Source organism: Salmo salar, chromosome 14 (genome assembly GCF_965601325.2).
Source record: "Salmo salar chromosome 14, fSalSal1, whole genome shotgun sequence".
NCBI lineage: Eukaryota > Metazoa > Chordata > Actinopteri > Salmoniformes > Salmonidae > Salmo > Salmo salar.
In genome coordinates, this window is record NC_138304.1 from 80274558 (window position 1) to 80302512 (window position 27955).

The following is a 27955-nucleotide window of genomic DNA, read 5'->3' on the forward strand; positions in this document are numbered from 1 at the left end:
GTCTTGGCTGATTTCTTTAGATTTTCCCATGACGTCAAGCAAAGAGGCACTGAGTTTGAAGGTAGGCCTTGAAATACATCCACAGGTACACCTCCAATTGACTCAAATTGTGTCAATTAGCCTATCAGAAGCTTCTAAAGCCATGACCTAATTTTCTGGAATTTTCCAAGCTGTCTAAAGGCACATTCAACTTAGTGTATGTAAACTTCTGACCCACTAGAATTGTGATACAGTGAATTCTAAGTGAAATAATCTTAGTAGATGTAGTAGATGTCCTAACCGACTTGCCAAAACTATATTTTGTTGACAAGAAATTTGTGGAGTGGTTGAAAAACAAGTTTTAATGACTCCAACCTAAGTGTATGTAAATTTCCAACTTCAACTGTAGACACATGATTTTTCTGTGCATCTCCGTTCATGTGTAAGTTGTCATTCATTCAATCAATCCCCATCTAAAATGGGAATGAAATCGGCCACTCCTCCCCTCTACAGCTGAATGGCCAGAACCATTGACTGTTGGGTGTAACTGAGCCTCTACAGGGTACAGTAGAGGAAGCTGTGTAGTTGTTGGTAATTTCCTTGCCAGGGCCACTCAACAGACGGGCTCTGTTGGTGTAGTCAGACAGCCAACCCTTAGCCCCTCATGTCCTGCAGAGGGGAACGACAACACTTCCCAGCACTACACAAACGACATGGAGACCAAATACCCTCACTGTCTGTGACTAGTAGCTTACAGTACACATGTACCATGGTTTGCACTGAACAGAGAGACACTTGTAAGGCTGAGGATAGTTTCTAATGTCTTTATGAATATAAAGCCAATAAAGCTTTGCATCTTTAAATTATGTAATATTGTGGAGTGTTATTTCAACTCTAAAATGTAATCAGTCATAGACTACTCACCCTCCCTCACAGATCCAGATTCGAGGTGGAGGTTCTCTACATTTGCTAGTTGACTGGGCCTCCCCTTCTTTTTCCTTCTCTTCGTTCTCTTCCTCCTCCTCTCGTTCTTTCTTTGGCACCTTGTCCTCTGCAGACTGCTCTTGCTCTGTTGTCTCAACACGGTGGCTGTCGCCGGGCAGAGTGGCATGTACCTACACTCGAGAGAGACATGTAGGGCAAATTCACCAACCCTGCTCCAGAAACATCAGGCCAAGGAGACAGGGATGGGGGGAATTCATCATAACTTATATGTTTCAGTACTTATCTACATTATACTGTGGCATTACAATTTACAATATTGACCTACACGCTTCAAATGAAAAGTAAGTCCAAAATGTAAGACTGTATTGGGTCATATACAAAATATAGTATGAAAGACTACAACACATAGTACAGTATGGGACAAGGTAAAATAACTACATACAGTACTTCCTATTTCACATTGGCCATTCTATGAGGAGGCCTCCAGTAAAGTCGACTTACCTCAGAAGGGCATGGCGTCTTCATGTCGGCAGGCTCTGGTGTGGTCTCTGCAGGGGTGGATGACATGGGAGACATGGTATAGATGGTGTAGCTGACCCTCTGCTTGCAGTCCAACAGGGACAGGGCTGTCTTGGTGGAGAGGCCTGGAGGGTTGGGGTCATACTCGCTGGTAGACCAGGAGGAGTACACTGAGGGCTGGTCAGTCAAGGTGGAGGGGTTTGGCTTGATGTAGTTCAGATAACACCAGCTGTGAGAGGTGGTGGACTGAAGGGTTGGATATGAAGGTCCTTCTGGACTTATGGGAGTACACACCCTAGGTAAACATGTTGGAATCTCAACCTTTTCTTCTTTTGTTGATGTTTCTGCGATTACGTTTCCTACACAACTCTCCTCTTCTTCCTCCTTCACTCGTTTCTGCTGCTGTTTGGACTCAGGGCTAAAATCAACACTGTTTGAAGGGGATAACATGCGCTTGTAGCTTCCTGAGCCTGAAGATCTACAGCCCTCCTCAGACCACAACTGGCTGCCTGGAGGCAGAGGCAAAGCCAAGTGGTTGCCTGGAGGTAGAGTCAACTGGCTGACTGGTAACAGAGTCTCAGACAACCTCTTGCTGCTTACAGGCAGAGTCATGACCAGGTGGCTGTTATGTTCAGACGTTGGGGTATCTCTATTCCCACTGTTTAATGCAGAACAAACAGGTTCCTGGGACCTAGATGTTGTGGTTTGGGACAGAGTGGTGTATATGGCACTGGCTAGGGTGTTGGTGTCTGCCTGTTGCCGGACTACTGCTACTGCTGGTGATATGGAGGGCCGGAGTAACTCTGGGCTGAGTGTGATGTTAGGGTGAGGGTGGAGGATCTGCGGAGGATGTGTTACAAACTCTGAATGTCCATCATGACTGTGAGTTGGGACTGGAATCTCCAGCTTCAGGCCTGTGGATATTGGAAGGTAGTGGGCCCTAGCAATCCCTAATGGGCACTGGGTGGGGAGGGGGTGGGGAGGGTAGACAGGGCGGGGTTGGGCAGGGTGGATGTAGGTGTGGACAGGACGGAGGGAGATAATTACAGGCTTCCCTGAACATAGAGGTGATGGGGCTACCCTCTGGAGGGGATCAGGAGATTCTACAGAGTTCTGAGAGGGTAGAACTTCAAAGCAATGTCCAGTCAACTGAATACTTTGGCCCAGTTTCCATTGTGAGGGAGGCTCTCCGCAAATAGTTTGCACAGGGTTACAGGATGTGGGTTCGCCTGACAGAGGGGAACCAGTGGCCGAACTAAGGTGTTGAGGACCTGGGCTTAGTCTAGAGGAGGAGCTGGGACTGACAGGGTCAGGACTGGGGATGCAGTGGGAAGGGTTGTTCACCTTTAGTGCTGTGTGTTTGGCAATAATGCAGGAACTGGGATTCAGCTTTAGTTCTACAGGTTTGGCAGGCTGCTCCTCCTCCTCTGGGTCCCTGACCGGAGTGTGTCTCATGAGGAGACATTTGCGTCTGTCTCTCCAGCCGGCCGCCGAGCGCTCAGGGGACAAACTGCTGTAGTCAAAGGACTTGCTTCGCATCTCCGACATCGCCATCAAAACAGATTGCTGCCGTGGGTCGTAAGGTGCTTGCTCTGAGGCCGACCGCCGCATCTCCCTTTTGTGATGATGCAGCCCTGGGACGGTCAACATGTTAGGGGCCCTGGATCTCCTCAATGGTATCCCAGCCAGGGTCTCCATGTCTCCGGGTCTGGTGGACTCCTCAAAGGATGCAGAGTGGCTAGATGCGTGGGATGCACAGCTGTCCTGGCTGGGGCTGCGAGGCAGGGAGATGGAGTCAAAGCTGGACATGGACTCCCCTGAAGACTGGGCGGCCTCTGCAAGGCGAATTCGTTTCTTCTTCGGGGGCAGCTTCTCGATGGGGACCCCAGACAGGGTGAGGCTCCTCTGTGGCCACTGGAACTCCTCTGTCCTCTTGGTCTGTTTAGGCATTAGGGAGGCCATTTCTGATTGTGTCTGAATAGGCTCAATAACATTGGTGTTGGAATCCTCAGTGATGAATATCTCAGGGACCTGAACATTGCGTTGGCGCACCAGTTTGCGAGGTGTTGGTTTGGACGAGTGTTCCTGCAGTTGTTTTTGAGACGCATCCTCAAGAGATGGGAATTTAATATGTGCCTCCTCTTTACCTTGACTCTCTGTAAACAAAGTGTCCTGTTTCTCAAATGAACTAGTATGTTGAATCACTGAGAAACCTTTTGATGTCCCTCCCCAATCCTGCTCTAATCGTGACCATGAGTTTCTATTGCATGCTACACTTCCTTCGTCTCTGCCTTGCACCAACGTGGACAAGGTGGGTATGGATAAAGAAACAGGAGAGGATGGATCATCAGATTCAAAACTCTCTTCTTTCCTTCTCTTGCGCATTGCCAAAACCCCTGGTCTGTTGATCGGATAGTGTATCAACTGTGAACGGTCCATCTGGCATATTGTTGTATCAAGACTCTCTTGGGGAAGTCGTGCTATACAAAGACTTCTCTTGTGTGCCTTATAACCTTCCCAGTTCTTACATCCAACGCCACAGGTCTCACACTCGTACGGCTCTGGTTGACATTGCTTATGGTCAGGAGGCACGACGGACATATTGTGATTGTAGAGCAGAGTGTTGGAGCTACTGTGTAAACTATGTTCCTCTTTATTTATTTCAGCACCTGGGGGTAGTTCGATAGCAGGCTGGCGTCGTAGCATCCCAATGCGGCGAGACTGTGTTTCAGACCGTTCATCGAAAGATTGGCTAAGGCGGAAGTTTCGTGGGCAGGCGCCAGAGGAGGCATCAGTTGAACTAGCAGCAGAGGGCATAGAGAGGCTTCTCAGAAGAGGAGCCATGGAAGTGGATGTCTGGCCTGCCGTTGAATCCACGTGTAGTGATTGGTGATGATGAAACTTCTCACACGGAACACCCATAGTGATGGAACCACTGCTCTTAAAGCCTGGGTCTCCAGGGTTGACGGTGCTGTGGTGGACTACAGGCGACTCTTTCAGAGATAAAGAAACCTTAGACTCTGTGCTACTTCTCCTAGAGAGAGAGAACCTCCTGGGCTTGACGCTGTCGATCTTACTTGTGTCCACGACAGCCTCATTGATAGTAATGAGGTTGGTGATGTGGTCAATGACCTGCTTCTTGGGCACTGTGAATGGGATGCTCTTCTCCTGCTGTCCCTGGCTTCCAGAAGGCTGCTGGTCCTGATGCCTGGACATCCTCTGGAGGTGGCCCAGACGGCCATATTTCCCTAGGATGATCTCTGCATAGCTTTTGGCACTTTTGGTTACGGTGGGTGGGCTGTCCTGTGACTGCTCAGTGCTCTCAGAACGAGAGAAATAGCCAGACTCTGTGCTGCCTCTACTCCCCATACCCATCGAGGAACTGATCGAGTCAGACGAGCCTAGAGGGCCACGTTTCCCTCGGCTCAAACGCATGGCCAGCCTCTTCTTGACGGCGTAGGAGTTGTCCATCCCACTGGACTGCTCTCTAGATCTCTCAGTGTCTTCATGGGTCTTCTCATTGGCTACGCTGCCTTGTCTCTCTGTGTTGGAAGAAGCAGCAGACAACGGCTGTCTAGTTTCGTCTTCTGACTCTGGCACCGGTTCTTCTAAAGCACTGGGCTCTCCAGAGGCGAGGCCGGCCTTCACCCTGTGGGTATGGGACTTCCGGTGCTTGTAGAGGTTGCTCTTGGTCTTGAAAGAAAATCCGCAGGGAGCACAGGGGTAGGGCCTCTCTCCGGTGTGGGAGCGGATGTGTTTCTGCAGGACGCTGGGCTTGGCACAGGCACGGCCACAGTAAGAGCACACATATTTCCCAGGTTTTCCAGGCTTACGCTCCCGTTTCTGCTTTAGGGTGCCCTCTTGGTTCTCCTCTGTGGCAGGAGCCTCTGTAGACTGGGTGGAGGTGGATGATGAGGAGGGAGTCGCCCTGGTCCCACCAGACGAGGTCCGAGCCACTCTGGTTGGTGTTGCCTCTGCCTTTGCATGCTTACCCTCCTCCGCCGGTGGGGTGTCGGAATCAACGCTTTGCCTCTGATGTCTGAGACGCTTGCGCTCCCGCTTATTAGGCAGTTTGTGATGTTGTCCATGTTGTTGTTGAGGGCCTCCTTGTTTGGAGCGAGTCTGTTGTGTCTGCGGTTCATGGTTCTGGGAGGAGAGAGATTTGGGAGGCGGAGAGTCTGGGAGAGGCAGAGCAGACTCTCCTGGGAGAGGCAGAGCAGACTCTCCTGGCTGAGGCTGGTCGTGAACTCCGGACTGCTCCCCAGTCGGCAAGCAGCTATGGCTGTGCAACGCCTCCATAAAACGGAACAACAACCTCAGGTAGACACCTGGGACCCCTCCACCTGAGCCTGAGACAGGCCACACAGGTCAAGCCTATTCATTTAACAGACTCTGGGATTGATGTATGATGAGTATTTTGTTCCTTAGTTATATCTGTCTTATACTGGCTTTCAGGCTGTCTGTACTCATACTTAGTACTTACTCAAGTCAAGCCATTCATTTAACGGATGCTGGGTAACAACTGTGATTTGTCATGCGATGATGGGGAACTTTTCCATCCTGAGCCAAAGAAGCAACCCATCCTGGAGCTCTGTTGGCTCCCAGAGTCAACAACTCTGTCCTCTGAGCTTCTGAGGCAGTCCTGTCAGATAGTCCTGTATTCAGATACTGGGTTTAACCCGTTCTTGTGTCAGGCCTTCAGGTTTTCAGATCCAGTTTTCAGGACTTTTGGTTGGATGTCTGTGTCCTCTGGTTCACTCCAGAGGATCTAAAAGAAGGAAAAAGAAAAGATCAGATTACTGACAGACCCACCTGAGGGGTAGTCTCTATCTTTCCTTCTTTCTCTCTTTCACACACACAGTGCGAACACATGGATGCACACACACACACACACACACACACACACACACACACACACACACACACACACACACACACACACACACACACACACACACACACACACACACACACAAAATTAAATTACATCATGAAGACAGATGGCAGTCTCTCTCCGCCCACTATGATCTAAAAACATTACTGTTGAAGGGAGGGAACCAAACAGCTAAAAAGCAAGGTTGTCATCACTGTTATTTCTTCAAGATGGATGATCAAGTTGGAAACAAAACTTGGGAGTTTGGTCATACAGTGGGGTGAAAAAAGTATTTGACCCCCTGCTGATTTTGTATGTTTGCCCACTGACAACGAAAGGATCCATCTATAATTTTAATGGTAGGTTTATTTAACAGTGAGAGACAGAATAACAAAAAAAATATCCAGAAAAACTCATGTCAAAAATGTTATAAATTGATTTGCATTTTAATGAGGGAAATAAGTATTTGACCCCCTCTCAATCGGAAAGATTTCTGGCTCCTAGGTATCTTTTATACAGGTAACGAGCTGAGATTAGGAGCACACTCTTAAAGGGAGTGCTCCTAACCACAGCTTGTTACCTGTAAAAAAGACACCTGTCTTCAGAAGCAATCAATCAGATTCCAAACTCTCCACCATGGCCAAGACCAAAGAGCTCTCCAAGGATGTCAGGGACAAGATTGTAGACCTACACAAGGCTGGAATGGGCTACAAGACCATCGCCAAGCAGCTTGGTGAGAAGGTGACAACATTTGGTGCGATTATTCGCAAATGGAAGAAACACAAAAGAACTGTCAATCTCCCTCGGCCTGGGGCTCCATGCAAGATCTCACCGCGTGGAGTTGCAATGATCATGAGAACGGTGTGGAATCCGCCCAGAACTACACGGGAGGATCTTGTCAGTGATCTCAAGGCAGCTGGGTCCATAGTCACCAAGAAAACAATTGGTAACACACTACGCCGTGAAGGACTGAAATCCTGCAGTGCCCGCAAGGACCCCCTGCTCAAGAACACATATACATGCCCGTCTGAAGTTTGCCAATGAACATCTGAATGATTCAGAGGACAACTGGTGAAAGGGTTGTGGTCAGATGAGACCAAAATCGAGCTCTTTGGCATCAACTCAACTCGCCGTGTTTGGAGGAGGAGGAATGCTGCCTATGACCCCAAGAACACCATCTCCACCGTCAAACATGGAGGTGGAAACATTATGCTTTGGGGGTGTTTTTCTGCTAAGGGGACAGGACAACTTCACCGCATCATTTGACGGGGCCATGTACTGTCAAATCTTGGGTGAGAACCTCCTTCCCTCAGCCAGGGCATTGAAAATGGGTCATGGATGGGTATTCCAGCATGACAATGACCTAAAACACACGGCCAAGGCAACAAAGGAGTGGCTCAAGAAGAAGCACATTAAGGTCCTGGAGTGGCCTAGCCAGTCTCCAGACCTTAATCCCATAGAAACTCTGTGGAGGGAGCTGAAAGTTTGAGTTGCCAAACGTCAGCCTCGAAACCTTAATGACTTGGAGAAGATCTGCAAAGAGGAGTGGGACAAAATCCCTCCTGAAATGTGTGCAATCCTGGTGGCCAACTACAAGAAACGTCTGACCTCTGTGATTGCCAACAAGGGTTTTGCCACCAAGTACTAAGTCATGTTTTGCAGAGGGGTCAAATACTTATTTCCCTCATTAAAATGCTAATCATTTTATAACATTTTTGACATGTGTTTTTCTGGATTTTTTTGTTGTTATTCTGTCTCTCACTGTTCAAATAAACCTACCATTAAAATTATAGACTGATCATTTCTTTGTAAGTGGGAAAACATACAAAATCAGCAGGGGATCAAATACTTTCCCCCCCCACTGTATTAAAGGGGCACATTTCTCATAGCGACCAGTTTCAGTTGCACTTTGTCAACAACAACAAAAAACATTGGCATGATATAAAAAGTCAAAAACGTACACCTAAAATGTAGGTGTTAGTTACCAACTGTGATTTGGAATCTGGTTACATAAACTAAGATCTCATTTACCTGACTATCATGAAGAAAAACACTCCAAGTCAAAGCATCCATTTTCAGATTTTGCAACTAATAACCCCTTGAATAGTTCCCAATCAGCCGTGTGCATTGCACATTGCTCAATCATAAGCTACTATGTGTTTCTCAGCGATCACACTCCCAAGACAAGGGAGACTGATTTTTTTCCTCTTGATTGCCCAACTCATGAACCCAGAAGAGCCAATAGTTTCATTCATCCAGACTCCCCCAAAGTCTCCCAAATCCCTGCTGCTTACGCTAGCTAAAAAGAATTAGGCCAAATGCAAATGTTGTAGTCTGCAGCTAGACACCGCCATAAGATAACACCAACACCTCTCCCATTGGGGAGTGGATTACGTCATTCCGCTGTGAAAAAAATATACTCCGGCATCTAGTCAAATAACCATCTACAATAACACATTTGAGTTCTTATTTCTCCTTATTCTAACTTTGCACTGTCAAACAAGCAGACTTCTCTAATGACAGCAATTCACTGAAAGCCCATTAAGTAATATACATTTCACCAAATAATGTTCTTTAATACATTTTTATTTTCAGGCATTAAATGGCTCCAACACTCTAACTGATGTAGTTAAAGATGTCTAAACCCAGGCAGCCAAATACAAACAATCTTTGTCATCTTAGCTTTGCATCATCTCTGTTTCTCATGAGGATAACATACAAGGTGACACAGTGCAGAATCAGATACGGGAGGAAATAAACTCACTACTTTCTCTGCCCCAACATACTGCACTGTAGCAACAACCCAGTCATCCCATACACTAGGTGTGTTCTAATATCCACACAACCATACCACCTAGAATGCATGCCCAATACGTTGCTTCAATCTAGGAAGTATGCTAGGATGGTATTTGAACAGAGTCACTGACCAGTTGGTTGCAGCCTGCACCAAAGTTCCTCTGGAAGAGGGCAAAATCACAGGAGGGGCTAGCTGCTGGTCAATATAAAACAACTGATAACATGTTGAGCAGTGATAAACTGAGTAAATAACTACACCGTTTTTTGGCCAGTCATTTTACTTCTGTTTCCAAATGCCCTTAAGAGAGGACAGTACATCTGTATGGACATTCAGTGTGTTAGGTGTTCCTCTGACGTGCAAATCAGTGTCCAACCTCTAAAGTGCATTTCAAGAGTGGATGATGGAATGTAGGTCAGACAGATACTGTACTGCAGGTGGACTAAGAGACTACAAAACGGTCACGTGAGGAGACACAACCATTATAGAAGCCAACACTGTATATTTACTGTAGAAGAGTAGAGCTTTCTACAGTATGATATTAATTTACACTTTGAGAAAGAGGTGACATTCTTCTGTTAAATCTGGAACAAGTGTTAACAGTGCAAATTGTCAAACAAGTGGAGTGGGTTCATTGTGTGTATACATTTTGCGTGCCGTAAAACTGTGTGTCGTCAGGTGTTGGCATCTCACAGTTATTGCCTTGGCTCAGACAAGCAGGTCATTGTCAATACGATGCTTGTTGTAGGCAGCAGCAAACATCCTGATCTACCTGATATTCAATCTACACTGAACAAAAATATAAACGCAACATGTAAAGTGTTGGTCCCATGTTTCATGACCTGAAATAAAACATCCCAGAAAGGTTCTATACGCACAAAAAGCATACATTTGTTTACATCCCTGTTAGTGAGCATTTCTCCTTTGCCAAGATAATCCATCCACCTGACAGGTGTGGCATATCAAGACAGAATTATCATGACACAGGTGCACCTTGTGCAGGGGACAACAAAAGGCCACTCTAAAATGTGTAGTTTTGTCACACAACACAATGCCACAGATGTCTCAGTTTTGAGGGAGCTGCAATTGGCATGCTGACTGCAGGAATGTCCACCAGAGCTGTTGCCAGAGAATGTAATGTTCATTTCTCTACCATAAGCCGCCTCCAACATATTTGTAGAGAATTTGGCAGTACGTCCAACCGGCCTCACAACCGCAAACCATGTGTATGGCGTTGTGTGGGAGAGCGGTGTGCTGATGTCAATGTTGTGAATAGAGTGCCCCACGGTGGCGGTGGGGTTATGGTATGAGTAGGCATAAGCAACGAAACAACAAACACAATTGCATTTTATCGATGGCAATTTGAATGCACAGAGATACCGTGACCAGATCCTGAGGCCCATTGTCGTGCCATTCATCCGCCGCCATCACCTCATGTTTCAGCATGATAATGCACAGCCCCATGCCCAAAGATCTGTACACAATTTCTGGAAGCTGAAAATGTTCCAGTTCTTCCATGGCCTGCATACTCACCAGACATGTCACCGATTGAGCATGTTTGGGATGCTCTGGATCGAAGTGTTCGACAACGTGTTTCAGCTCCCGCCAATATCCAGCAACTTCACACAGCCATTGAAGAGGAGTGGGACAACATGCCACAACTATGTGAAGGAGATGTGTCGCACTGCATGATGCAAATGGTGGTCACACCAGATACTGGCTGGGTTTCTGATCCACGCCCCTACCTTTTTTTTAAAGGAATCTGTGACTAACAGATGCATCTCTGTATTCCCAGTCATGTGAAATCCATTGATTAGGGCCAAATGGATTTATTTATTTCCTTATATGAAGTGTAACTCAGTAAAATCTTTGAAATTGTTGCATGTTAAGTTTATATTTTTGTTCAGTATAATATCTCACACAATCCTTAAACTCCATAACACACAGCCATATCTGCACGAGGGAACCAGATTTTCTGATATCTCATTCAAACACTAGAAATGGCATCTCATTCTCAAGGAGAGTAGACTTGGTTAGTACCACTACCTAGTCTCCTACATATTCAAATCATATTTCCCCCCAAAAAATGATAAAACTGAATTTGTTTTAGTTTAAAACACTTTTTTTTTTAAACACAGTAAACGTCCCTCCTCTCGTACCTATATGCACCCAGCGGTGGTTGCTATGGTGACGCCCCTAAACCACGCAGAGCGACAGCAGATGGAGGGAAGGAGAGCTAAATATATCTCCCAGCATCCTTGTTGAGAAAGGGAGAGAGATGGAAAGAGGGAGAGAAAGACAGATGGAAAGGGAGAGAGAGGGAAAATGATGGAGAGATAGATGGAGAGAGGGCGAGAGAGGGAGCTGGAAAGAGGGAGAGAGAGAGAGAGAGAGAAAGCCATTTGAGATGCTTTTCTCCCACAAAGCGTATCTTTTTGGACAAATAAATGTACAAATCCAAAAATCAATACCTGGCTTTAAATCGCCGCTCTACAGACATGTATCCCACCAGAAGAGAAACTGAGAATATGATCCAGTTCTTGAGATGACAACTAAGAACTAAGAAACAATAGTAAATACAAAATGTAATATTTAAATTTGAAAATACATTTTGACATCAAGAATTTACAACAGAATTTAACAGCATTAACAACACTGTGCACAGATACTCTGCGAAACAACCTTGTCAAAAAACATTTTGTTAATTGTGTCACCAAACTCTTTGTAACGGCTTATGTAACAATATTTTTTTCCCAATAACAACATGAAACATCTCTTTCTGTCTCTCTTTCTCTCTCCCTCCATCGCTCTCTCACATGGGGCTGGGCGGTATACTGTATTTGACTATATACCGGTATTGATGCACGGACCGGTTTGAGTTTTTACTTTACCTTCTATAAATGGTATTTGAATGTTTGGTTTGTTAAATGTGATATGCTGTGTGTACCGTCCCTTTTTATGCTACTTGAGTAATTCCTCTCTGCTCTCTCTCCATTCCGCTTTCTACACAGACCTAGCCCCGCCCCCTGTCACTCAAGGATTTGGTTTGTTGTTGCGTGACCAGGAGACACTTGTGTTCAATCTGCATGGTCAATGCAGCACATGCAACAATGTTGATGACAAAGATGTTGTTTCTACTTGCTTCTTAATATAAATATTTCTGAAGTTTTAGCTAAATCGTGTTAGCCACTAATGTTAATCGCTAGCTAGCTAATAAATATGCTGAGTCAGAGCAAACATAGCTAACTAATACAGCCTGATACCAGTGCTGGTGTGGCCTAAATCAACATGGTGTTTGTGCAACAGTATCTTCTAAATCAAAGAGGAATAGGCGAAGCATGAATATGTTGGCTACATGAAGAAACATTTAATGTAGCCAAAGATTATAGGGTCCCCTAGGAAACACTGACCATCACTTTGGTTCCTACCCTGCCACAATCAAATCAAATGCTATTAGTCACCTACGCCGAATACAACAGTGAAATGCTTCCAACCCTTAACCAACAATGCAGTTAAAGAAAAAATAAGTGTTAAGGAAGTATTTACTAAAAATAATTCCTCCATGGCATTTTAATTTATTGTCATGTCAAACACTGAATTCAAAGTGCCCACTATTATTTGTATTCTTACTATAGAATTAGAATAAGCATTGCATTTCCATGATTCCAACAGCTCACCCAAGTGTCTTAATCTAAATCGCAAGTCAAATCACAATTGCAACATTTGGTTAAAAATAAGGCCAAGTTTTTCTGCCCATGTCATGCAGCCCGACGTGGCAGTGTGGAAATTATTTCAAATGAGTGCAGGAAATGCAGGAATTTATGGAAATGCAGGAAATTATTTTAGGTTGAAGTTGAATTGAACAGTATAAAACAATCAGAATGGAGAAAGACCCATTGAAATAATTTAGAATATGTGTTGCCACCCTAGGGTCACGGACTACTCATAAAGCAAATGTAAAACTTTTATTATGCAAAAACATTAAATACCGTCAAATAATGTCATACCGTCAAAAATCTGAAAAATACTGTGATATGATATTTTGGCCACATCGCCCGGCCCTACTATCACAGACAATGTATTATTTCAAGATGAAATGTCTATTTTTTCAATCTGCCAGTTCTCTTTTTTTCTCTTTCTCGCTCTCTTTCCCCATCTTTCTTTCTCGCTCTCCCTCTCTCTTTCTCTCTCCCTCTTACATTATCTCAGGAACAGTATTAGCAGGACATTGAGTCAGAAACCGACCACAGCTTCATCAGCAGTCTGTCAGAAAGACAGAAGTAGAGCCCTGGGGCCATCACACACACACGCAATGCTGACATTCCTAGGTCTGTGTGTGTGTGTGTGTGTGTGTGTGTGTGTGTGTGTGTGTGTGTGTGTGTGTGTGTGTGTGTGTGTGTGTGTGTGTGTGTGTGTGTGTGTGTGTGTGTGTGTGTGTGTGTGTGTGTGTGTGCTTGCGCACGCAGGGTGTGTGTGTGTGTGTGTGTGTGTGTGTGTGTGTGTGTGTGTGTGTGTGTGTGTGTGTGCTTGCGCACGCAGGTGTGTGTGTGTGTGTGTGTCAATGGGCGCACACTGGTGTGTGTTTGAGGCCCAGGGGTCTCTGACAGAGTGCTGGAGTATGGACGGACAAACAACACACATGGAAATCATTCACAGAATCACCACACACACACCAATAACCAGGCAATAATCTAGTAAATGAACAATGTGGAATAAAACACAGTTATCAACAGTAAAAGGTTAGAGAATATCAATGTCCTTTACCTGGAGGCAGGTGGTTTTCCCTCCACATCTGACAGAAAGAGGGTGAGTAAAAGATGCGGCGAGAGAGAGAGAGCAAGTGTGGGAGAGAGCGAGAGAGAGAGTGAGAGCGAGAGAGAGTGAGAGAGCGAGACAGAGGAACAGAGCAAAAGTGAATGTGAATGAATGAGAGCCCGCTCTGTGACTGTGAGAAGGGTAATTGAAACACCACTCTACTCTACGTGCACTGAGACACCACTCTACTCTACGTGCACTGAGAGACACCACTCTACTGTACGTGCACTGAAAGACACCACTCTACTCTACGTGCACTGAGACACCACTCTACTCTGTGCACTGAGACACCACTCTACTGTACGTGCACTGAGACACCACTCTACTCTACGTGCACTGAGAGACACCACTCTACTCTACGTGCACTGAGACACCAGTCTACTGTACGTGCACTGAGACACCACTCTACTCTACGTGCACTGAGAGACACCACTCTACTCTACGTGCACTGAGAGACACCACTCTACTCTACGTGCACTGAGACACCACTCTACTCTACGTGCACTGAGAGACACCACTCTACTCTACGTGCACTGAGAGACACCACTCTACTGTACGTGCACTGAGAGACACCACTCTACTGTACGTGCACTGAGACACCACTCTACTCTACGTGCACTGAGAGACACCACTCTACTCTACGTGCACTGAGACACCACTCTACTCTACGTGCACTGAGACACCACTCTACTGTACGTGCACTGAGACACCACTCTACCCTACGTGCACTGAGAGACACCACTCTACTCTGTGCACTAAGGTGACAAATAGTTTATTACGCACGTCTTTCGGTCTGTGTATGAATGGGCAGGAGGGGTCTCTCTCTCCAATTTAAGGGTCTTTATTGGCAAAGCAAGTGAAAATGAAATAAATAATAAAAATGAACAGTAAACATTACACTCACAAAAGTTCCAAAGGAATAGAGATATTTCAAATGTCCTATTATGGCTATATACAGTGTTGTAACGATATGCAAATAATTCAAGTACAAAAGGGAAAATAAATAAACATAAATATGGGTTGTAATTACAATGGTATTTGTTCTTCACTGGTTGCCCTTTTTTTGTGGCAACAGGTCACAAATCTTGCTGCAGTAATTGCACACTGTAGTATTTCACCCAATAGATATGGGAGTTTATCAAAATTGGATTTGTTTTTGAATTCTTTATGGGTCTGTGTAATCTGAGGGAAGTACAGTACGCCAGTATAGAGTTTGGACACACTATTTTCTACATTGTAAAATAATAGTGAAGACATCAAAACTATGAAATAACATGGAATCATGTAACCAAAAAAAGTGTTAATCAATTCAAAATATATTTATATTTTAGATTCTTCAAAGTAGCTACCCTTTGCCTTGATGACAGCTTTGCACACTCTTGGCATTCTTTCAACCAGCTTCACCTGGAATGCTTTTCCAACAGTCTTGAAGAAGTTCCCACATATGCTGAGCAGTTGTTGGCTGCTTTTCCTTCACTCTGCGGTCCAACTCATCCCAAACCATCTCAATTGGGTTGAGGTCAGGTGATTGTGGAGGCCAGGTCATCTGATGCAGCACTCAATCACTCTCTGTCTTGGTCAAATAGCCCTTACACAGCCTAGAGGTGTGTTGGGTCATTGTCCTGTTGAAAAACAAATGATAGTCCCACTAAGCGCAAACCAGATGGGATGGCGTATCCCTGCAGAATGCTGTGGTAGCCATGCTGGTTAAGTGTGCCTTGAATTCTAAATAAATCATAGATGGTGTGGGAGTGCTTTGCTGGTGACACTATCACACCTCCTCCTCCATGCTTCACGGTGGGAACCACACATGCAGATATCATACGTTCACCTACTCTGTGTCTCACAAAGACACGGCAGTTGGAACCAAACATTTCTACAATGTAGAAAATAGTAAAAATAAAGAAAAGCCCTGGAATGAGTAGGTGTTTCCAAACTTTTGACTGGTACTGTATGTGTCTCTAATATGGTCATACATTTGGCAGGAGGTTAGGAAGTGCAGCTCAGTTTCCACCTAATTTTGTGGGCAGTGTGCACATAGACTGTCTTCTCTAAAGAGCCAGGTCTGCCTACGGCAGCCTTTCTCAATAGGAAGGCTATGCTCACTGAGTATGTACATAGTCAAAGCTTTCCTTAATTGTGGGTCAGTCACAGTGGTCATGTATCCAAATAGCATTCTAGTTTGCTCAGTTTTTTTGTTAATTCTTTGCAATGTGTCAAGTAATTATATTTTTGTTTTCTCATGATTTGGTTGGGTCTAATTGTGTTTCTGTCCTGAGGCTCTGTGGGGTCTGTTTGTGTTTGTGAACAAAGCACCAGGAACAACTTGCTTAGGGGACTCTTCTCCAGGTTAATCTCTCTGTAGGTGATGGCTTTGTTATGGATGGTTTGGGAATCACATCCTTTTAGGTGGTTGTAGAATTTAACTGCTCTTTTCTGGTTTTTGATCATTAACGGGTATCGACCTAAATCTGCTCAGCATGCATTATTTGGTGTTACGTTGTACACGGAGGATATTTTTGCAGAATTCTGCATGCACAGTCTCAATTTGGTGTTTGTCCCATTTTGTGAATTCTTGGTTGGTGAGCGGACCCAACTCTCTCTCTCGCTCATTGTAAAAGTGAAGTGGGATCTCCTTATTTGGAGGGTGACGTCAGGCCATATTAATCTTGGCAGGGATCTCAGGCTGCCCAGCTGGCAGAGGAGGAGAACAGAGAGTGGGGGTGTGTGGTGGTGAGTTTCCCCATTCAGTTCTCACTTTCAATAGGCGGGGGAAGCGAGGGTACAGTTACCTATTGCTGCTGCTGCTGCTGCATTCTGACAAAAAACTTGGTTTAGTGGACAAGCTGAAAACACAGGGACCCAGGTGTAAATAACAGGCTCACAGGGTTCCTAGGTTTTCAGAGTGGTTGTGGAGAATGTCCACACACACACACACACACACACACACACACACACACACACACACACACACACACACACACACACACACACACACACACACACACACACACACACACACACACACACACACACACACACACACACACACCGTTCCCCTCTGCATACTCATGACAGATCCAGCTGAACACAGTCCAGGCAATTCAGTGACTCTGACATCACTATTCCTCTCTTTATACCATGGGAGGGAGAAAGAGAGGGAGATTCTTTTTCCTTTTTTTCCAGTTTCACTTTTCAAAAGGCTAAAAGCGTGCTGACATGTGGAGTGTTGAAGGAATGCCATCAAGGCAGTGGGTAGCTAAAGAACGGCCACACACACACACACACACACACACACACACACACACACACACACACACACACCACACACACACACACACCACACACACACACACACACAGGCTGGCTTTCAAAGGAAAGGCAGAGGCAGTAGGAGAGTGGAGAGAGTAACAGGAGGCAGCCCTAACCAAGGTCTTCATCCCTCCACAGCAGTAGCAGGCAGTACAGAGAGAGTCCTTGTCAACATCACAGCCATAACGCCAGTGACAAAGCTGCCAGTGTGCATGTGTTGTGTTCCCTCGCCCTCCACGGGCAGTTGGGCCTTGAATGGGACGGCTATTTGCCACAACGCGATGCCAGCCTCAATCTGCCCACCAACTTGTTCCTTTAGTTGCCATATTGATTGGGGGGGGGGACTGAATAACATCACAGAGATACACCCAGCTTGTCTCAGTCTCCCTAGTCCCCACCCTGTCTCTCCTTAACCTCACTGACTCAGACACTCACTGCATTCATTGTACTGTACTGTTCCCACCTCAAAGCAAGACAGTAAATTTACTAGCAGTTAGCTAACTGGGAGAGAAGATGATGAAGGGGTGAAATAATAAACTCACACACACTCACAAGGAGAATCAATCCTGTGCAATCACATGTTGTGGCCAGTGGAGGCTGCTGAGGGGAGGACAGCTCATAATAATGGATCGAATGGAGTCAATGGAATGGTACCAAACACGTGGTTTCTATGTGGTTGATACCACTCCATTGACTCCATTCCAACCATTATTTTGAGCCATCCTCCCCTCAGCAGCCTCCACTGGTTGTGGCTATTTTTACTTTGAGAGTGTTTGAGTTTATATTTAGCTATCCTTAGGTAAAAGCAGTGTTTATATAAGCTCTTACATAAAATACAAGGCTTTAATGTCCTGTCTCTCCCGGTTGCTGCTGTCTATACCCATGCTCGAATTTCCACTCTCCATCTTCCCATTGTCCATCATATCAATCAATTAACTAGAGGCCTAATGGTCATCCACTCAATAGGCAGCAGCAGCCGTAGCAGGAGTCAACCAGGATAAAAGACAGATAACCTTCTGCCTGGCAGAACACACCCCAAGTAGCAGCTCAAAGGCTTATACTGTCTCTGTCCCCAATATCCACACTAACCCACTACTTAGAATGGATCAATGTACTGTGCATGTGTATTAAGTGGTATGTTGGTATGGACATGGCATGAAGAAAGTGTATGACCGTCTAATGTCAGCTAGCCAGGTGGTATGTATTCCGACGTACAGACACCCACACCCACACCCACACCCAAACCCACACCCAAACCCACACCCACACCCAAACCCAAACCCACACCCACACCCAAACCCACACCCAAACCCACACCCAAACCCAAACCCACACCCACACCCACACCCAAACCCACACCCAAACCCACACCCACACCCAAACCCACACCCAAACCCACACCCACACCCACACCCAAACCCACACCCACACCCACACCCACACCCAAACCCAAGCACACACAAACACAGAGCCAGACACACACACACACAGAGACCCAGGCACACACAAACACAGACCCAGACACACACACACACACACAGAGACCCAGGTACACACAAACACAGACCCAGACACACACACACAGAGACTCTCCCTCACAGCCACATGAAATGGCGACATGACCGTCATGTGGTTGCCCATCTTAAAGACCCTGTTCAGAGGAAGGCCCATATGAAGTTCTGAATAGTACCTGACCAGACAGGATCTTGTATGTTCCCCTGTGATCTAACCAATCTGACACGCCACCATATTGACATGTATAATACTGTAGGGCTATGTGTGGTGGGTGACCCATTTCTGTAGAGCCCTGTTATTAACTGTTCCAATAACAGGTTCATTACATGGATGTGGTGCATGTATTTACTCAGTCTGTACAAAGGACACTTCAGAGATTCATTTGGAAATAGAAACCCGATGGGTATACTTTGCTCACCTCATTTAGTCTAATTGATTCTGATGCTCTCTCTCTCTCTCTCTCTTCTGCGGCTATTTCTTCTAAGTATTGAGAGTGAAACAGTACAATGTTACAGTGAATTCACGTTTGAATGACCTCACTAACTACAGAACAGAAGAAATCAGAACCCTTATGCAGACCCAGAACCACACCATGTGATTCTAGTCATCTAGAACGTTCCTTTCACGTGATGAAATAATGCACCATTATGAACCACTTAGTAGAGCTACTATGACGAAGTTCCACAAGTCTAACAATAACAATCAAAGTTTATCACGTTCAATCTTGGCCAGCAGTTGGGCAAGTCTGGGCAAAAAATACACTGAACAAAAATATAAACGGAACATTTAAAGTGTTGGTCCCATGATTCATAAGCTGAAATTAAAAAGATTTTCCATACACACAAAAGGCTTATTTATCTCAAATTTTATGCACAAATATGTTTACGTCCCTGTTAGTGGTAATTTCTCTTTTGCCAAGATAATCCATCCACAGGACAGGTGTGGCATAAAAAGAAGCTGATTAAACAGCATGATAATTACACAGGGGCACCTTGTGCTGGGGACAATAAAAGACCACTCTAAAATGTGCAGTTTTGTCACACAACACAATGCCACAGATCTCTCAAGTTTTGAGGGAGCATGCAATTGGCATGCTGACTGCAGAAATGTCCACCAGAGTTGTTACCAGATAATTAAATGTACATTTCTCTTGCATAAGCCGCCTCCAAAGTCGTTTTAGAGAATTTGGCAGTACATCCAAACGGCCTCACAAACGCAGACCACGTGTAACGCCAGCCCAGGACCTCCACATCTGGCTTCTTCACCAGTGGGATCATCTGAAACCAGCCAACCGGACAGATGATGAAACTGTGGGTTTGTACAACCAAAGAATTTCACCGTCTTGGGGAAGCTCATCTGCGTGCTTGTCGTCCTCGTCAGTATCTTGACTTGACTGCAGTTTGGCGTCGTAACCGACTTTAGTAGGCAAATGCTCACCTTTGATGGCCACAGGCACGCTGGAGAAGTGTGCTCTTCATGGCTGAATTACGGTTTCAACTGTACCGGGCAGATGGCAGACTAGCGTTGTGTGGGCAAGAGGTATGCTAATGTCAAAGTTGTGAACAGAGTCCCCCATGGTTGCGGTGGGGTTATGGTATGAGTAGGCAGGCATAAGCTACGGACAACATACACAATTGCATTTTAATCAATGGAAAGTTTAATGCACAAAGATACCGTGACGAGATCCTAAGGCCCATTGTTGTGCCATTCATCCACCGCCATCACCTCATGTTTCAGCATGATAATGCATGGCCCCATGTCACAAGGATATGTACACACTTTCTGGAAGCTGAAAATGTCCCAGTTCTTCCATGGGCTGCATACTCACCAGACATGTCACCCACTGAGCATGTTTGGGACGCTCTGGATTGACACGACAGCGTGTTCCAATTCCCGTTAAAATCCAGCATCTTCGTACAGCCATTGAAGAGGCCACAATCAACAGCCTGATCAACTCTATGCAAAGGAGATGTGTCGCGCTGCATGAAGCAAATGGTGGTCACACGAGATACCGACTGGTTTTCTGATCCACACCCCTACCTTTTTTTAAGGTATCTGTGACCAAGAGATGCATATCTGTATTTGTAAGGGACAGACCAAGGCGCAGCGGGTATAGTGCTCATCTTCTTGTTTTGGGGGTGCCTCTCGCACTTGCCTCTTAGCTTATACAGCGCCTCATAGTAGCGCCGCTCTGCCTTCGATGCCTCCAGTTCCTCCTTCAGTCGATGATACTCCCCAGCCTGCCTCCAGGTTCCTTTCCCGTCTAAATTCTCCTCCCACGTCCACGACTCCATAATACCTCTCCTACTCCTTACCCCGCTGCTTGGTCTTCTTTCGGTGGGTGGTTCTGTCATAGGCGTCGTAAGGGACAGACCAAGGCGCAGCGGGAATAGTGCTCATCTTCTTACTTTATTTCGAGAGAACACTGAAACAAAATAAACAAACGACCAAACAGTTCCGTAAGGCACACGAGCTATACAGAAAACAGCCACCCACAAACCCAAAGGAAAAAAGGGCTGCCTAAGTATGGCTTCCAATCAGAGACAACGAAAGACACCTGCCTCTGATTGGAAACCATACTCGGCCACACATAGAAAACGAACATAGAAAATGAAAACTAGAACAAATCCCCTCTAAATAAACCAACCCCAAAACACACAAAAACAACACCCCCTGCCACGCCTGACCATACTACATGACAAATGACCCCTTTACTGGTCAGGACGTGACAGTCTTTCCAATCATGTGAATTCCATAGATTAGGGCCAAATGAATTTATTTCAATTGACTGGTTTCCTTATATGAAATGTAACTTTAAAATTGCTGCATGTTGCGTTTATATTTTTGTGCAGTGTACGAGTCTTACCACAGGGCAATCATTACGCAAATACAGTACGACGTCATTGATATAAACAGAACACATGGGGTTTTTGTGCAATCATAAAAATACACACACACACATAAAGAATCTGTTATGGGAAAGTGTTATAAATACAGTCAGACAGACTGAGAAGTGGACAAAAAAAGGACCATGAAGGAAATCAGAGGACACGAATGGGAGGCTTTGTGTGGTTAGAGGAAATACTGTAGAAAGAGGAACTGCTACATTTAGAAAGTGTCACTGCCCGCACTAGTTCTTTCTTTGAACCCACATGCTTCACTTAAGGTTTACTGTAGTGCATGGGTGTGAGTCTGGGAAGGAGGGGGGTTTAACACCAACTAATGTCAAGGAAACTGTGACATTATTTATACACACTCAACAGTCACCAGGAAGAAGGTGTTATGAGGATGTCAACATTATATTGTGTCTGTCTGTACCTGCACCTGTTATTACTGTCATTGACGAAAAGAAGTAGAGACAAAGAAGAGGTCATGTGATCCAGAATATAACACGCACACGCACACAAACACCAACCACTAGGAACAGAGCCAGGAAGCTGATTGCACAGAGTTGATAACAACCGTCATGCAGAAAGGCTTAACAGGCAGTCTACTCTGGATTTCGTCAATGTGAAGCAGCGTTATATGATGTAACTCTACATTACTAAAACACACTCACACAAAACACACTGGGCAGCAGTGAGAGCTATGATGTAACTACCATCAGAGGGATCGATCCAAACACAGTAGAGTGAGTAGATGTGATGCATTTAGCTGGCTGAGGGGTTCAGCAGGATGTCCAGCAGTAAACTGTTGGGAAGACAAAGCCTGCCACACAACACACTAACTCACCAGGTTGGCTCCCTCTCTTTCTCTGTATCAAGTTCACTTTGACACACATCGTTTTGACTCGGCGTGAGTTAGGAGTTCGACCGACCAGGGTTTTCGAACCCGGTTCTCCGGGAAGCGCCACAAGACTCTGTTTTTAACCCGCTGAGCTAAAGTGTAGGCATTAGTTCAACGAGAAACACGTCTTTAAGTATCTGGCAAGGTTACTCACCACAAGAGTGCGGTTCACCGAACCACCTCTGTTGCATGAGCACATTTTGGTTGAACTGAGCTCCAATAACACACTTTCAGATCCAGTGCTTTCTCCTGGTCCCTTTGCTCTCACAGAGCAGTAATGCCAAACCAATCAGCTCCCATATCAAGATGATGTAATGCAGAAAAAAAGAGAGAGGACGAGAGAGAAATAGAGACAGAGAGGAAGGGGGTGGGGATAGAAGGAGAGGGACTAACCATATGTTCTCTTGTTTCACCAACAGAGAACCAACACACTGGGGCATTCTGCCAACAAGCCCCTGTCCAGGAATCTATAGCAATTACAGGGGGGGGGGGGGGGGGTAAGAGGAGGTAAAGGATAGAAAGAAAGAAGAGAAGGGGTAAGAGGAGAGAGAGAGAGAAAACGAGAGAGAAGGGGGCTAGAAGGAGGTAGAGAGAACTGGATAAGAGGAGAGATAGAGGGTAAGATAGAGTAGGGCAGTGATACTGTGGACAGGGAAGCACTAAGGAAAATATTTTTGACGTCTATCAATGAAACCTGCCACAGATATTGATAAAAGCGGCCCTTATTGGCGGCCACAGCTACGCTTGACACGTTAACATTTTAAGACTTGATAAGACAAATTAATCCATTTTAAAAAACGATTCTCCACAAAGCTGCAACCAATCCCCCCTGTAAGAGGACACAAACAAATAAATAGGTTTGCTATAGCTACTGGCATTGGTAGCTTGACTGTAGGCCCTGTTTTAACACACTGGCAGATAGTCCTCTATCCCGACCCAGAGAACACATGACCTTCATCAACTATGAAAGCAGTATAGTGTGTGTGTGTTGTTGGTGTCTTGTGAATGAGCCCTACAGCTGATGACCGGCTGCTCTCTCCACAGGGCAAAGGGAGAGCAGAGAGAGCCTGGTCCTGCACCTCACTGCAGGCAAGCTGGACACTGAACGAGAGAGAAAGCAGAGAGAGAAAAATACCCTCCAGGGTCACATAGAACCAGCCAACCTCTCCACCTAGCTGGGAAGGCAGGCTGGGCAGAGAGAGAGAGAGAGAGAGAGAGAAAGAGAGAGAGAGGATCCCTTTGCCAAACTTCTCTCCAAGGGAGAAAGGGAGAACTGAGAAAGAGAGCTTCTCCACCTAACTGAGAAGCCAGGTTGGGTTCATACTCGGACCATACATTCTCCTCCAGGGTTGTAGAACCATCCAACCTTTGACAAGACAGGCTCTGGGCCAAACACAGCACTCCACGGGAGAGCGAGAGCAGAGAGATCTCCATCCACCCCTCCACCTAACTGAGAAACCATTTTGGGTTCATACTGGGTCCATACACTCCCCACCAAGCTCACAGTGTGATAACAGAACCATCCAAGCCCTTCACCTTGGTGAGAAGGCAGGCTGGGCAGAGAAAGTGCCCCTCCACCTCACTGTGAAAGCAGGCTGGGTCCATATGCTCCCCACCAGGGTCGCACAGTACTATCCAACCCTTGACAGGACTGGGCTACAGGCTACGTACAGGTCAGGCTCCAGGCCAAACACAGCACCCAGTCAACATGTGAGCTCATTCCCATACATAGTGTTAACATATGAACACACACACTCGCTAGCCTAGAAATGTTTATGTACATAAATGTGTGGGAGAGCACACACACACACACACATTTGTGTGCCATTTCATTAATGTGGATGATATAGAGAAAGAAAGAGAGAGGGGTGTAATTTCCACTTGTGACGCCTGTAAGCCGGTGCCAACAGGGAGGAAGTATGTTCACTTAGAGCTGTTTGAACATTTCCGCTGTCGCCGTGATGACCCAGGGAATCCCTCCTGATTAATGGCCAAGACAAGTCCCTTCTCAGATCAGGTCCTCCTCAACCTCACTGTGGCTTCTGTCTATATATTTGTAATAATGACAATTACAACAATACTGAATGAACACTTTTATTTTAACTTCATATAATACATCAATAAAATCTATTTAGTCTCAAATAAATAATGAAACATGTTCAATTTAGTTTAAATAATGCAAAAACAAAGTGTTGGAGAAGAAAGTAAAAGTGCAATATGTGCCATGTAAAAAAATCTAACGTTTAAGTTCCTTGCTCAGAACATGAGAACATATGAAAGCTGGTGGTTCCTTTTAACATGAGTCTTCAATATTCCCAGGTAAGACGTTTTAGGTTGTAGTTATTATAGGACTATTTCTCTCTATACCATTTGTATCTCAAATAACTTTGACTTTTGGATGTTCTAATAGGTACTTTAGTATTGCCAGCCTAATCTCGGGAGTTGATAGGCTTCAAGTCATAAACAGCGCAATGCTTGAAGCATTGCAAAGAGATGCTGGCAAACGCAGTAAAGTGCTCTTTGAATGAAAGCTTACGAGCCTGCTGCTGCCTACCACCGCTCAGTCAGACTGCTCTATCAAATCATAGACTTAATTATAATATAATAACACACAGAAATATGAGCCTTAGGTCATTAATATGGTCAAATCCAGAAACTATCATTTCGAAAACAAAACATTTATTCTTTCAGTGAAATATGGAACCGTTCCGTATTTTATCTAACAGGTGGCATCCATAAGTCTAAATATTGCTGTTACATTGCACAACCTTCAATGTTATGTCATAATTATGTAAAATTCTGGCAAATTAGTTCGCAACGAGCCAGGCGGCCCAAGCTGTTGCATATACCCTGACTCTGCGTGCAATGAACGCAAGAGAAGTGACACAATTTCCCTAGTTAATATTGCCTGCTAACATGCATTTCATTTAACTAAATATGCAGGTTTAAAAATATATACTTCTGTGTATTGATTTTAAGAAAGGCATTGATGTTAAGGATTAGGAACATTCGTGCAACGATTGAGCTTTTTTCGAAAATGCGTTTTCGTTAAATTATCCCCCGTTTGGCGAAGTTGGCTGTCTTTGTTAGGAAGAAATGGTCTTCACACAGTTCGCAACGAGCCAGGCGGCCCAAACTGCTGCATATAATGTTACCCTGACTCTGTTGCACAGAACGCAAGAGATGTGACAACAATTTCCCTAGTTAAAAGAAATTCATGTTAGCAGGCAATATTAACTAAATATGCAGGTTTAAAAATATATACTTGTGTATTGATTTTAAGAAAGGCGTCGATGTTTATGGTTAGGTACACATTGGTGCAACGACAGTGCTTTTTTGCGAATGGGCTTGTTAAATCACCCGTTTGGCGAAGTAGGCTGTGATTCAATGATAAATTAACAGGCACCACATCGATTATATGCAACGCAGGACAAGCTAGATAAACTAGTAATATCATCAACCATGTGTAGTTAACATAATTACTAGTTAAGATTGATTGTTTTTATGAGATAAGTTTAATGCTAGCTAGCACCTTACCATGGCTCCTTGCTGCACTCGCATAACAGGTAGTCAGCCTGCCATGCAGTCTCCTCATGGAGTGCAATGTAATCGGCCATAATCAGTGTCCAAAAATGCCGATTACCAATTGTCGGAACTAGAAGCACAAGCATTTCACTACACTCGCATTAACATATGCTAACCATGTGTATGTGACAAATAAAAAATGTATTTGATTTGTTAGTTTGTTTGAGTTTATTTTATTTTTACAGGGACAGTGCACATTAATCAACGTTTCAGTAAAAGTGCCGGTTTTAGCCAGCCGGCTAATTTTCAACCGCAGTCCCTGGGCAGGTTATTAAAAACAATTACAATATAGACAGTCATTGAACAGTGAGCACACGCAGAGTAACATAGGACAAGCAAGACATAGCATACAGACAGAGCAACATAGGACAAGCAAGATGTAGCATACAGACAGAGCAACATAGAACAAAAAGCAACAAGACACAATCCATAAAAACAACAAAGTGTTTCCACACCTCACAAGCTACAGACAACAGACAACATGGAAAGTGGCAATACACAGCTAGGGATTATGTTCACAAGTCTGATTGACCTTTAGCCATGTCTTCATGCATTTTGTGAAAGTGTGATAGGTGGTGCAGTTATGTGTGTCTGATGGCAGTGTATTCCAGACATGGGAAGCTCTCACAGAGAAAGCAGATTTACTAAAGGTGCTTTTCCTTAAGGGAACTATACAGTCACCTCTCATGGCAGACCTTGTGGATCTGCTGCCATATGTTTGGGTTTTCTGTTTTACAAAAATACTGAGTGGAGGGGGAGCTAGGCCATTTAGGATCTTGAATACAAGACATGCATCGGTGTATTGCACAAGATTTTCCCAACTCAGGAGCTCATGCTTTCTGAGGATGTAACAGTGATGATGGCTATTGGGCTTTCTATCGAGCACTTTGAGAGCCTGTTTGTAGACAGACTGAATAGGTTTTAATGTTGTATAGCAAGCTTGGGTCCAACTAGTCAAGCAGTATGTTAAGTGGGGGAGTATCATCGATTTGAAATACAGTTTTGCTACCTCTGTGGTCAAACAATTTCGTATAAATCGGAAATTAGCTAGGTTGAATTTGGTTATTTGAATTACCTTTTTCACATGCTTTTTAAAAGAGAGGTTGGAATCAAGTATGATTCCAAGGTACTTAAAATCAGATACCACCTGGAGCTTCTCCCCTGACACATAGACATCTGGCTCAGTAGCATCTGTTGCCCTCTTTGTGAAGAACATGCAAACTGTTTTTTTCACATTGAGATGCAAACACGAGTCACTGAGCCACTTTGTAACCTGGACCATTACAGTAATGAGTTCTTGTGCAGCTTGTTGTTTGCTCTTTGCATGCACATATATCACTGTATCATCTGCATACATTTGAACTTCAGACCCAGTGCAGACGGAAGGCAGATCATTAATGTACAGGCTGAACAGGAGGGGCCCCAGTATTGACCCTTGGGGCACGCCCACATCATAGCTAAGAGTGGGCGACAGCTCATTGCTCACTCTGACACACTGAGTTCTGCCTTCAAGGTATGATTTCATCCATCTTCATCCATCTATGATTTCATCCATCTTATGAAAACTTGAAATCGGCCCTAATTAATCGGCCATCTACCGGTGACTATTCATTTTGCTTCGTTTTGCTTTTAATAGTAGTGAAATGTGTGAGTTGGTTAGGACAGTGGGCAGGAATTTCAAGATACTGTATATAATGGAAACAAACAGTTGTTCTAATCAGATGGCTAGTAGAGTAATGAGTGCTGGACATAATGTAGCCTACTGGACCATATAGATCAATGGTGGACTGAACTGACTGCCATTTCCTGTAGATTATTATCAGCATTAAGCC

The 27955-nt window shown here is 44.9% G+C and overlaps 1 protein-coding gene across 2 annotated transcripts in view; it reads right to left on the minus strand.

Annotated features, from left to right (window-relative positions):
• The window catches only part of LOC106570255 (transcription factor HIVEP3), a 45677-nt gene that overhangs the window by 14513 nt on the left and 3209 nt on the right, over positions 1-27955 (minus strand). For both annotated transcript variants that reach the window (XR_014380429.1, XM_045694768.2), the window contains exons 2-3: positions 1426-6211; positions 904-1094 (exon numbers count right to left, since the gene is read on the minus strand). Coding sequence is in view for 1 of the 2 variants with exons in the window: in XM_045694768.2 (XP_045550724.1) it covers positions 904-1094; positions 1426-5742 (4508 nt within the window). In the remaining variant the exon portion in view is untranslated. The remainder of the gene's footprint in view (positions 1-903; positions 1095-1425; positions 6212-27955) is intronic.